Source organism: Sinohyriopsis cumingii, chromosome 6 (genome assembly GCF_028554795.1).
Source record: "Sinohyriopsis cumingii isolate HCF-2022 chromosome 6, ASM2855479v2, whole genome shotgun sequence".
Taxonomy (NCBI): domain Eukaryota; kingdom Metazoa; phylum Mollusca; class Bivalvia; order Unionida; family Unionidae; genus Sinohyriopsis; species Sinohyriopsis cumingii.
Genome location: NC_142966.1, coordinates 59,712,793 through 59,726,303, shown reverse-complemented (window position 1 = coordinate 59,726,303; position 13,511 = coordinate 59,712,793). Strand labels below are relative to the sequence as shown.

Here is a 13,511-nt window from a genome sequence, read left to right as displayed (position 1 = left end):
GGAGGCATTTTGCTGAAAATAAATTTGAGCTTTTTTTTCTCTGAAAAAGATGATGTAATTTTTAAAACATATTTATTTAAGAGTTTAACATTGTTTTTCTGAGTTTATCATGGTATAAACTGTCAGTTGCCAATTCACACAGCTATGTGAGTCGGCAACTGACAGTTTATACCACGATAAACTCAGAAAAAACAACGTTAGACTCTTATAATTGAAATTTCAAATATTCGTTATGTTATTTTGTTTGCATCATTGAAAAACAGAAATCTTAATTGAGTGTAGTAATACATGTTTGGGCTTTTCTGTTACGTAGCTATTCACAGCACTTGGGATTGTCCTGCTTTATCATAATAAGATCATCATAATACCAGTCCTTCAACCAATGAAAGCCAAATTTATTCAATTAATTTTTTTAAAAATTGTTAGAAAGATCTTTTCCTTTAATGCTTACTTCGTGTCTGCCTTTACTGGCAGTGTTTATCTTATGTTGTAAACGTGACTCTTTTGATAGAAATGGGTATTCTTAGAAAAGTAGTTCTCCTTACAGTTCATACAGAAATGAACGCAATTCATTTTGATCACATGTTACAATTCTGGCGAATGGAAATGTTGCTTTCCTTTACCAGCTACTAGCATTGCAATTATAAAAGGTTAAATACTATGCAGTGTTTGCATCGGATTATACTTTGTTACTTCAAGGTTGAAAGGTAGCTTAAGACCAAATATTATTTCTGTTTCCCAAGAATGGAGAACACTGATAATGAAAAATTGAAAGAAGTATTACTCAATTCTCAGATAATGTTGCAACCCATGACGGTTCCACTATGAGTAAGTAAGAAAAACATTAGTGTCTTCCTCATATTGGGTAATAAATCAATTTATTTTTACAGCAATGTCAAAAGGAGAGTGGAAGCAAGTTGACAATGAAGGATTTAATTGTAAGACCTGTCCAAAGGATACCAAGATACGAACTTTTCCTTCAGGTAATGTGGAAATGTGAATTGGCATCATATGAAAACTTATCCTTGGGGGATTTTGTACCGAGTCTTTTCTTGCAAGAAGTAGGCAGCAGAGTATTTTGCATTTCTTCCAGTCCATTAATTTTGCATGCAGTAACTTCTATGCCATTTAAAATAAGTTATATTAGCTGGTACATTTGCATATCATGAAAAGATGGCAGAGTGCATAGTGGGTCCTATCTTTAAGTTCAGGGTCAAGGGTTGGTGTTTTCAGTTGTTCACTTCTGCACATGATTCTTTATTGTAAGATAGTGATACATGGATATATCTTTACTTGAAGATATGTCAGATATCACATGTTGGGTCATATACTCATTAGCCAGTATGGCCACAGTGGCAGCCATCTTGAAAATTTTTGTTTTTATTACTTCTTCTGATCATATGGACATAAGGTTTTCACTGTTAAAAGACTTCTGATGGTAGATGGTGCTGATCTGACATTGAATGTTGTTGCTTTGGTGATCATCTTGAAAATCTTGTTATCAGTACTTCATCTAAGCAGATGGTTATACAGTAGTCCCCCTCTTATAAGGCCACCCTAATGCAGCAGGGAAGTGGCCTTATAATGTGGGTGGCCTTTCTAGAGGGGGATGACAAATGCGAATAGTAAATACATATGAAAAAAGTCACAAGTACATTTAATTTTAAATATTTAATATTTTAATTAAAAAATCACATGCATGATGTGAAATAAATGTAAAACAAACTTTGTCATCATTTGCAAAAGAATGCTATGAATAACCACTGATACAGTTTTAAAACTGTTTTTATAATTATGTTACAGTTCACATCACGTCACTTTGTTGGTAACAGTCTAAAAAACAAACCAGTCTCATCACATCAAAAATATCCTTGCTGTCATATCCCCTGCATATATCGTTTAGTCTTTTGTTCCAATCTTTGACAACTTCATTATTAACATCAGCTGATTCACCGCTAATGACAGAACACTTGATATCGTATCGCACTTGAAATCTGTGCAACCATCCGTTACTTGCGGTAAAGTCGTCATATCCCAGTTCAACTGACAAATTTTTTGCTTTTTCTTGTCTTTCAAATCAGGATACAAATGCCTCCTGGCTCAAACAATCTTCCTTTCTCCGTCCATTTCACCTTTCCACTTCTGCAGAATTGTTTCATTATCTTTCACGATATTGTTTATCTGAGTCTTCCCGACGTTAGTTTTCTGCAAGGATCCTCGACGACCCCCTCCGCCCCCCGTCAGTTGAATTACTTTCACGTTCTCCTCTAAACTGAGAATTTTTATTTTCCTCGATGACATGTTGATCTTTTTGCAGTAAGTTATTCATGTTGCCAACTACAATACTGATAAAACAATTTTGTATGCATCTAAACAAATTGCCGTGTGTTTTTAAAGGAAGTGATCTTGTCACGTGATTCGTTAGTCACAGTCTGGTACCCTATTGTTTTTATACATTTCTTGAAACTAGGTGAGAGAAGCCAAAACGGCTTCGATATGTACCATTAACATCACGCAGATTTGACCTCGCGGCCGCTAGGATTCGTAATTTTGACAATTATTGTCAGTAGTAATAGCCACTGATTACCAAAATGAACAAGCTCAACATCTTACTAAGGGAAGCCATAAAGGCTATTAAACCATTCTCCTGCTGACTTGGGTTTTGTACATCGATACTGCCACTTCTCAGCTGTTACTACTGTTCGATAATTGTATTCTTAACAATTATCAGAGTGACTAAATCGGACATATTATGATAACACAGGAGTAAGACTAATTGGATTACACGTACGTACCCTTTTGTATGGATTAAAATTTGAGTCTTTCTCGGTTTTTATGGAATAAATTTGGCTTCTCGTGAGGCGTAAATGATATAATATTAACCTTAGTGGTAAATGTACTTTACTCAACACTTCTTTCAGTAACGAAAACCTGACATCGGGAAACAGAAATCGGATTACTTAATACACGTTATGAATACAATAGTGGTTCTGGATACATATTCAAATAAAATGCAGCCGCTTGTGAGGGGTAAATTTTATGATTTTGCACTAATATGCTGGCCGCTGGTCGCGTTAGCCGGGTGGCCTTTCGCGAGGGGTACTTTTGAACACAAACTCGTCGGTGCCAATGGATTCTGGCCATAAGGAGCGGGTGGCCGCTGGTCAGGGGGGCTATTCAAGAGGGGGACTACTGTATTGAAATGGGTTTTCACTGAAAGACATCTAATGACATGTAGATGGTCCTAAATGAACATGGTGCATATTTAACATGGCAGCCAGTTTGAAAACTTCTCACTACTTGTTATGGTAGCATGAGTTTTCTTTGTTTTAAAGTGGAATTCCGCTTTTCTCCTGACTTGAATCCGATTTTTCTTGATATAGTCAGTTTTTTTATTATCATCTCACATCCATTTTTTTTAAAACGGTCTGTTTGGTCCCAATCCGCAATGACTCTTGTAATGTATTTGTTCCTTATATTAGTTAGCCCACGACTCTCGTAAAGAGTATTCTGATTGGTCAAAAGTTTGAATTCATCCAATGAATATTCGTGTAATGGAAACTGATGACAACAAAAAGAAGAAGCGTGTTTGCAAAAAATGGCATCCCAAGTTGTTGAGAGAGACCATGCACATAAAATAACTTAAGCACCAATAGTATTGGAGAACAGATTCATGTGACAATAAATATTGTGAAACAAGTGAAGTTGAAACTTTCTGGTAAATTTGTTACTTTTTAAAATTTTATGATCATAAATTGCACCAGGAGCAGTTTTATTATGATTGTAAAATGCATTTTTGGATCCCCGGATCGGGGGTACTGCCCCACAAGACCCCCTTTTCAAATTTTCAGCTATTTTGGGGGAATACCAAAATCATTCCTGTTATGAACAATTGGTTCAGAAAAAGAGTTTTCACTAAAACACTTGTAATATATACCATATGTACTTGATGATAAGCTGAGTCAAACTGTATACATCCTGAATAAAATTTATACCATAGTGAACACAGTTGAATATACTTGATACACATGGTACATACTTGATACACAGTGAATATACTTGATACATGATGAACATATTTGATACATGGGGAACATAATTGATACATAGAGAATATACTTAGTAGATACTAGATACAGTAAAAATACTTGAAACACAGTGAACATGCAGTGAATGTACTATACAGTGAACATACATGACACACAGTAAACATGAAAGTGAACATATTTGATACAAAGTTCACACTTGATACACAGTTAACGTACTTGGTACACAATGAACATACTTGATAATGAACATAAACATGATACACAGTGAACATACTTGAAAGACAGTGAACATGCAGTGAATGTATCTAATATGCAGTGAACATACTTGACACACAGCAAACATGAAAGTGAACATACTTATACAAAGTGAATATACTTGATACATAGTGAATATACTTGATACATAGTGAATATACTTGATACATATTGAACAGTATTGAACATGATACACAGTGAACATACTTGGTACCTAGTGAACATGATACACAGTGAACATGCTTGGTACCTAGTGAACATACTTGATACACAGTGAAAATAATTGATATACAATTAACATACTTGATATCATAATGAACATGAGCAGACTTGATAGACATTGACCATGCATACTTCAGTTAACATACTTAATACACAGTTAACATACTTAATACACAGTTAACATACTTAATACACAGTGAACATACTTAATATACAGTGAACAAGCATAATAATGTTGAAAGTTCAATAAGCATAAGTGCTTTAATTTGATAACTCCAGAAAAAAGGTCTTGACACTTTATGATACCTTACTTGGAAAAAAATTCTTAATGCAGGATATTTTTGTTGTTGTTTAAAAGAAATGGATTTTCAATTCTTTGCTATGTGCTAATGAATATTTAAAGTGATACATTTTCAGTTCTTTGCTATGTGCTAATGAATATTTAAAGTGATACATTTTCAGTCATTTGCTATGTGCTAATGAATATTCAAAGTGATACATTTTCAGTTCTTTGCTATGTGCTAATGAATATTCAAAGTGATACATTTTCAGTCATTTGCTATGTGCTAATGAATATTCAAAGTGATACATTTTCAGTCATTTGCTATGTGCTAATGAATATTTAAAGTGATACATTTTCAGTTCTTGGCTATGTGCTAATGAATATTCAATGTGATACATTTTCAGTTCTTGGCTATGTGCTAATGAATATTCAATGTGATACATTTTCAGTTCTTTGCTATGTGCTAATGAATATTCAATGTGATACATTTTCAGTTCTTTGCTATGTGCTAATGAATATTCAATGTGATACATTTTCAGTCATTTGCTATGTGCTAATGAATATTCAAAGTGATACATTTTCAGTTCTTTCCTATGTGCTAATGAATATTCAAAGTGATACATTTTCAGTTCTTTCCTATGTGCTAATGAATATTCAAAGTGATACATTTTCAGTTCTTTCCTATGTGCTAATGAATATTCAAAGTGATACATTTTCAGTTCTTTCCTATGTGCTAATGAATATTCAAAGTGATACATTTTCAGTTCTTTCCTATGTGCTAATGAATATTCAAAGTGATACATTTTCAGTTCTTTGCTATGTGCTAATGAATATTCAAAGTGATACATTTTCAGTTCTTTGCTATGTGCTAATGAATATTCAAAGTGATACATTTTCAGTTCTTTGCTATGTGCTAATGAATATTCAAAGTGATACATTTTCAGTTCTTTGCTATGTGCTAATGAATATTCAAAGTGATACATTTTCAGTTCTTTGCTATGTGCTAATGAATATTCAAAGTGATACATTTTCAGTTCTTTGCTATGTGCTAATGAATATTCAAAGTGATACATTTTCAGTTCTTTGCTATGTGCTAATGAATATTCAAAGTGATACATTTTCAGTTCTTTGCTATGTGCTAATGAATATTCAAAGTGATACATTTTCAGTCATTTGCTATGTGCTAATGAATATTCAAAGTGATACATTTTCAGTTCTTTGCTATGTGCTAATGAATATTCAAAGTGATACATTTTCAGTTCTTTGCTATGTGCTAATGAATATTCAAAGTGATACATTTTCAGTTCTTTGCTATGTGCTAATGAATATTCAAAGTGATACATTTTCAGTCCTTTGCTATGTGCTAATGAATATTCAAAGTGATACATTTTCAGTCATTTGCTATGTGCTAATGAATATTCAAAGTGATACATTTTCAGTTCTTTGCTATGTGCTAATGAATATTCAAAGTGATACATTTTCAGTTCTTTGCTATGTGCTAATGAATATTTAAAGTGATACATTTTCAGTTCTTTGCTATGTGCTAATGAATATTCAAAGTGATACATTTTCAGTTCTTTGCTATGTGCTAATGAATATTCAAAGTGATACATTTTCAGTTCTTTGCTATGTGCTAATGAATATTCAAAGTGATACATTTTCAGTTCTTTGCTATGTGCTAATGAATATTCAAAGTGATACATTTTCAGTTCTTTGCTATGTGCTACTGAATATTCAAAGTGATACATTTTCAGTTCTTTGCTATGTGCTAATGAATATTTAAAGTGATACATTTTCAGTTCTTTGCTATGTGCTAATGAATATTCAAAGTGATACATTTTCAGTTCTTTGCTATGTGCTAATGAATATTCAAAGTGATACATTTTCAGTTCTTTGCTATGTGCTAATGAATATTCAAAGTGATACATTTTCAGTCCTTTGCTATGTGCTAATGAATATTCAAAGTGATACATTTTCAGTTCTTTGCTATGTGCTAATGAATATTCAAAGTGATACATTTTCAGTTCTTTGCTATGTGCTAATGAATATTTAAAGTGATACATTTTCAGTTCTTTGCTATGTGCTAATGAATATTCAAAGTGATACATTTTCAGTTCTTTGCTATGTGCTAATGAATATTCAAAGTGATACATTTTCAGTCCTTTGCTATGTGCTAATGAATATTCAAAGTGATACATTTTCAGTCCTTTGCTATGTGCTAATGAATATTCAAAGTGATACATTTTCAGTTCTTTGCTATGTGCTAATGAATATTCAAAGTGATACATTTTCAGTTCTTTGCTATGTGCTAATGAATATTTAAAGTGATACATTTTCAGTTCTTTGCTATGTGCTAATGAATATTCAAAGTGATACATTTTCAGTTCTTTGCTATGTGCTAATGAATATTTAAAGTGATACATTTTCAGTTCTTTGCTATGTGCTAATGAATATTCAAAGTGATACATTTTCAGTTCTTTGCTATGTGCTAATGAATATTCAAAGTGATACATTTTCAGTTCTTTGCTATGTGCTAATGAATATTTAAAGTGATACATTTTCAGTTCTTTGCTAAGTGCTACTGAATATTCAAAGTGATACATTTTCAGTTTTTTGCTATGTGCTACTGAATATTTAAAGTGATACATTTTCAGTTCTTTGCTATGTGCTAATGAATATTCAAAGTGATACATTTTCAGTCATTTGCTATGTGCTAATGAATATTCAAAGTGATACATTTTCAGTTCTTTGCTATGTGCTAATGAATATTCAAAGTAATACGTTTTCGATTCTTTGCTATATGCTAGTAATAGCCTGCTGTAGAACATCAAAGATAATCACTTGATGTTTCTTCCCAAACAATGAACATATAAAACAGTGTGTCCGGGTATGGACTAAACATTATTCATAGAAGTGGAAGGTTTTTGAAATTAGCTTGGTCTGATCCTACATCTGCTTGATATACCATTTCCAGTCTGTCAGCTACTTAGAAATATTATATAACAACAGAAATATCAGCTGCTTAGACATAATATATAACAACAGAAATATCAGCTACTTAGACATAATATATAACAACAGAAATATCAGCTACTTGACCATCATCTAAAACAACAGAAATATCAGCTATGTGGCCATAATTTAAAACAATAGAAATATCAGCTACTTAGACATAATATATAACAACAGAAATATCAGCTACTTGGCCATAATATAAAATAACAGAAATATCAGCTACTTGGCCATGATATAAAACAACATAAATATCAGCTACTTCGACATAATCTAAAACAACAGAAATATCAGCTACTTGGCCATAATTTAAAACAATAGAAATATCAGCTACTTAGACATAATATATAACAACAGAAACATCAGCTACTTGGCCATAATATAAAATAACAGAAATATCAGCTACTTGGCCATAATATATAACAACAGAAATATCAGCTACTTCGACATAATCTAAAACAACAGAAATATCAGCTACTTAGACATAATAAGTAACAACAGAAATATCATCTGCTTAGACATAATATGTACCAACAGAAATATCAGCTACTGAGACATAATATAAAACAACAGAAATATCAGCTACTTGGCCATAATATAAAATAACAGAAATATCAGCTACTTGGCCATAATATAAAACAACATAAATATCCGCTACTTAGACATAATATATAACAACAGAAATATCAGCTACTTAGACATAATATATAACAACAGAAATATCAGCTACTTAGACATAATATATAACAACAACAATATCGGCTACTTAGACATAACATATAATGACAGAAATATCATCTGCTTAGACATAATATGTACCAACAGAAATATCAGCTACTTAGACATAATATAAAATAACAGAAATATCAGCTACTTAGACATAATATAAAAGAACAGAAATATCAGCTGCTTAGACATAATATAAAAGAACAGAAATATCAGCTACTTGGCCATAATCTAAAACAACAGAAATATCAGCTACTTGGCCATAATTTAAAACAATAGAAATAGCTACTTAGACATAATATATAACAACAGAAATATCAGCTACTTAGACATAAAATATAATAACAGAAATATCAGCTACTTGGCCATAATATATAACAACAGAAATATCAGCTACTTGGCCATAATCTAAAACAACAGACATATCAGCTACTTAGACATAATATGTAACAACAGAAATATCATCTGCTTAGACATAATATGTACCAACAGAAATATCAGCTACTTAGACATAATATAAAGCAATAGAAATATCAGCTACTTGGCCATAATATAAAACAACAGAAATATCAGCTACTTCGACATAATATATAACAACAGAAATATCAGCTACTTGGCCATGATCTAAAACAACAGACATATCAGCTACTTGGCCATAATTTAAAACAATAGAAATATCAGCTACTTAGACATAATATATGACAACAGAAATATCAGCTACTTAGACATAATATATAACAACAACAATATCGGCTACTTAGACATAAAATATAATAACAGATATCAGCTACTTGGCCATAATATATAACAACAGAAATATCAGCTACTTGGCCATAATCTAAAACAGAAATATCAGCTACTTAGACATAATATGTAACAACAGAAATATCATCTGCTTAGACATAATATGTACCAACAGAAATCTCAGCTACTTACACATAATATAAAACAACAGAAATATCAGCTACTTGGCCATAATATAAAATAACAGAAATATCAGCTACTTGGCCATAATATAAAACAACATAAATATCAGCTACTTAGACATAATATATAACAACAGAAATATCAGCTACTTAGACATAATATATAACAACAGAAATATCAGCTACTTAGACATAATATATAACAACAACGTCAGCTACTTAGACATAAAATATAATAACAGAAATATCAGCTACTTAGACGTAATATGTAACAACAAAAATATCAGCTACTTAGACATAATATGTAGCAACAGAAATATCAGCTACTTAGACATAATATATAATAACAGAAATATCAGCTACTTAAACATAATATGTAACAAAAATATCAGCTACTTAGCCATAATATGAAACAACAATGATATCAGCTACTTAGACATAATATATAACAACAGAAATATCAGCTACTTAGACATAATATGTAACAACAGAAATATCAGCTGCTTAGACATAATATATAATAACAGAAATATCAGCTACTTAGACATAATACATGACAACAGAAATATCAGCTACTTAGAAATAATATGTAACAACAGAAATATCTGCTTAGACATAATATGTACCAACAGAAATATCAGCTACTTAGACATAATATATAACAACAGAAATATCAGCTACTTAGACATAATCTAAAACAACAGAAATATCAGCTACTTAGACATAATATGTAACAACAGCAATATCAGCTACATAGACATAATATATAACAACAGAAATATCAGCTACTTGGCCATAATATATAGCAACAGAAATATCAGCTACTTGGCCATAATATATAACAACAGAAATACCAGCTACTTGGCCATAATCTAAAACAACAGAAATATCATCTGCTTAGACATAATATGTACCAACAGAAATATCAGCTACTTGGACATAATATGTAACAACAGAAATATCAGCCAGTTAGCCATGATATATAACAACAGAAATGTCAGTGCCATAATGTTCATATGTTAGCAACATTTTGAGATGAAGTAAGCAGCGCTATTTCAGTGAGATAGACTCCTGGAAAACACATTTTCATTATATAGTTCATGCACCTTTAGGCACTTGGATTTTGTTTACAAATAAAACCCTTGTTTTGATCTCGCAAAAAGAGTTCAGGGACAGTGACACAATAGAATTTGTTTAAGGCATTGACAATATTGTTTGTTGTGTGTTTAAAGGTAGAAGTTAATAACGTTTGCTGTTACACAAAATATGCTTATGTGGACACTTTTTATGTTGTGTCTGAAACTGATAAAATCCATGAAATGTGTAGTTTCAATGAAGGGAAAATATGTGCTTTTGATATGGAAAATGGGGTTAGTTTTCCTAAGTATTTCAGAAGTATGTAATTAGGAGACTTAAAACTTGATTGATCTTGCCACAAATTACATTGCATTAAATTGTCAGATAGATGGCAGTTTCCATTCCATGCTAAAATTAGGACCGCTCTGGTGGCCTAGTGGTTAGAGCGTCCGCCTCAGATGCAGGAGGTTGTGGGTTCGATCCCCGGCCGAGTCATACCAAAGACTTACAAAAATGGTACTGACAGCTGCCTCACTTGGCACTCAACATTAAGAAGTCAGTGTTAGGACTAGTCGGCCTGGTGTCAGGATAATGTGACTGGGTGGGATATCATGCTACATGTCTGTGGCATGATGCCCCAGTGCTAGACATCACTATAAACTGTCACACTGCAGACATCTTAGCAATATGACTGAAAAATTGTTAAAGCTATGCTAAAAATCTAAATCACACACACACATACTAAAATTATAAAGAAAAATATCAGAATGTTATATATTCCATTTGTTAGCATCAGCACAGAACTGTAAACCAGGCCAACTAAAGTAACAAATATAAAGATTAAAATAGACTTCAAAAATATTGCAGATTTTGAAGACAAATAAACTGTACATTCACTTTGGTAATTTTTAATCAATTTTTGGTCTTACTATTATGTACTATTGCAGAGACTTCTGGACCACACTCCAACAGATCACCCGGACTATGAGCTTTTGAAGGAAGCAGAAAAAGTCATTCACGAGTTTGCCCTAAAGATCGGGACTGCCAACGAGACGCAGCATGAGGAGGGACAGCAGGAAACACTGAAGAAGCTGGAGTTGTTGTTAAATACAGATGTAGGTTTTATAGCAGATTCCAAGTTTTGTGTGTACTGAAAAATCCTCTGAATTTAGTTCTTTTTGTGGTCCACTCACTTGTTAACTTCTTGGTTGCTACAAATTGAATGACATGAAGAAAACAAAACTTTCTGAAACAATAAACCCATTCTCTAATCATGCAACCCATTCACAAATCCAATAAGTACTTGTCAATAGTTCAACCTTCATGTGGTAAGGGACATAACTGAAATGTTAACCCTTATTTTACCTTATTATACTTAGAGTGGTTACCTCCCTTGACATTGTTGACAGCTTTTGTATAGCATCATTTCAGTTGTTGTTGTTGTTGTAGGGTTTAATGCCATTTTTCAGTACACGATAAGCTATACATGGCGGTCAGTGTTAATGGTGGAGGAAGAACCCGGAAAACCACGGAAAGAACCACCAACCCACAAGAAGCTACTGGCAATAAATATTTAGAAGGATATTGGTATGATCATCATAAACATGTAATTGTTTTGAGGACTGTCATAAACATAATTTTCTTTATGCTTATTTCATAAATGCTAATCAAAACAGAGATTGTAATAACATTTAGTTCAGTGGCAATATAGACCTGAAAATAGACATGCTGAAATTGATACCATTGCATGTAGTGCTAACGATAGAGAGCAGATTCATACAGCTTTATGACTTGGGAAGAAAGGTATAAAAATTGCCAGCCTTATTGTAGGGCATATCTTGCTTAAATTTGTTGATACTAGGCTACTGCTAAATCAAATTAGATCTCCACACATTATTTATTATTTGTCTGTGTGAAACATTTGTGAATTGTAATATTAATGATAGATTTCTTCATATTAAAGGATCAGTTTGAAAGATAAAGAACAATATGGTTAAAAAGTGATGGGAGATTGATATCTATACTGCATACTCCATCAAATATAAAAGAAGGAATGATCTTGAAACCAACACTGTTGAAAATACGTTTGCAAGAGATCAAACCTGCTCTTATAAGCTCTAAGACTCTTAAATCTGCAATTATGAGGTTTGAAAATTAAGTACAAAGAACACTTGATGTGGATAATAATGAAACAATAACACATGGTTATTTTTGTTGTAGACTTTTTATATTTAAAAAAAAATACCTATTCAGATGTGGCTAGAATGTTTTCCTACTGGTAATTTCGCTCTGGTTTAGGCAGCCCAACTTGAATCTTGAAAGACAGTTCAAAAAATTAATTAACTACATGTACTCAAACAAGGTAGAAACTATAAGACTGTGTTTGCTGTTAGTGAGCACTATCATGTATGTATAATAGATATGTCCCTTTCCTTACCTCATTGTGAAATGAAATACAGAGAGTTTTTATAAATTTTTGTAATGATCATTTTTTTTATACATTTTAACGAAACTGTATGATAATTCCTGATGACATTACTGCTACTGTTGTACAAAACTTTTTTATCCACTTACTAGACAATCATGCTTCTAGTAAAATCAGATAAGTTAAACACAAGCTTCAAAATGACCAAAGAAATAAAAGCAGGACACAAAAGAGATAAGTTTCATATAATTAAGGACTTTGAAAACTATTTTTAAAATGGCAGAACATACCAAGCAGCCTAATATATAAAGAAAAACTGTTATAAATAAGCTGTTGAGAGCACTGCCAATACAGTCATTAGATAGTGTCTAAAAGAATTTAGAATTTTGGTACTCCCCCAAACAAATCTTATGCCTTCCCACCTGGAGTCCAGTGAAGATTCAACTACTAGTTTGCATAAAATATCAGATTGCTTCAACCATAACTTTATGTATGTAAGAAATTATGATGGCAGGGAAGTCACAACCATTACTTTA

The 13,511-nt window shown here is 32.1% G+C and overlaps 1 protein-coding gene across 2 annotated transcripts in view; it reads left to right on the top strand.

Annotated features, from left to right (window-relative positions):
- The window catches only part of LOC149797040 (rho guanine nucleotide exchange factor 17-like), a 236,502-nt gene that overhangs the window by 139,656 nt on the left and 83,335 nt on the right, over positions 1 to 13,511 (top strand). For both annotated transcript variants that reach the window (XM_089961705.1, XM_089961704.1), the window contains exons 6-7: positions 891 to 983; positions 11,498 to 11,665. In XM_089961705.1, the coding sequence (XP_089817831.1) occupies positions 891 to 983; positions 11,498 to 11,665 (261 nt within the window). The remainder of the gene's footprint in view (positions 1 to 890; positions 984 to 11,497; positions 11,666 to 13,511) is intronic.